The 235-nt window shown below is 51.5% G+C and overlaps 1 protein-coding gene across 1 annotated transcript in view; it reads right to left on the reverse strand.

Annotated features, from left to right (window-relative positions):
• Positions 1-235, reverse strand: part of LOC119591441 (facilitated trehalose transporter Tret1-like) — an 11848-nt gene that overhangs the window by 2404 nt on the left and 9209 nt on the right. Inside the window, exon 6 of the mRNA XM_037940181.1 lies at positions 33-132. Coding sequence (XP_037796109.1) covers positions 33-132 — 100 coding nt within the window. The remainder of the gene's footprint in view (positions 1-32; positions 133-235) is intronic.

Consider the following 235-nt stretch of genomic DNA (forward strand, 5'->3'; position numbering starts at 1 on the left):
CCCGACTGCCAGATTAAGAATACGAGAGTCACCTGCTTGACGATGGACCCATTCTGGCTGTTGAGGGCGTCCTGGATGGAGTGCAGTTCGGCGTCGACGTCGTGTTCCGGCGCTCGCAGCCTCATCAGGGACCTGTGAGCATATTAGTCGCGGGATTAGCTCTCATTGATCCTGTTGTGGTGATTAATTTTCATCGTTTTGAACCCTTAGATTAGCGTCAATTTAGTGGTTCGTG

The sequence above is a fragment of the Penaeus monodon genome, chromosome 28, assembly GCF_015228065.2.
Source record: "Penaeus monodon isolate SGIC_2016 chromosome 28, NSTDA_Pmon_1, whole genome shotgun sequence".
In the NCBI taxonomy this organism is placed as follows: Eukaryota; Metazoa; Arthropoda; class Malacostraca; order Decapoda; family Penaeidae; genus Penaeus; species Penaeus monodon.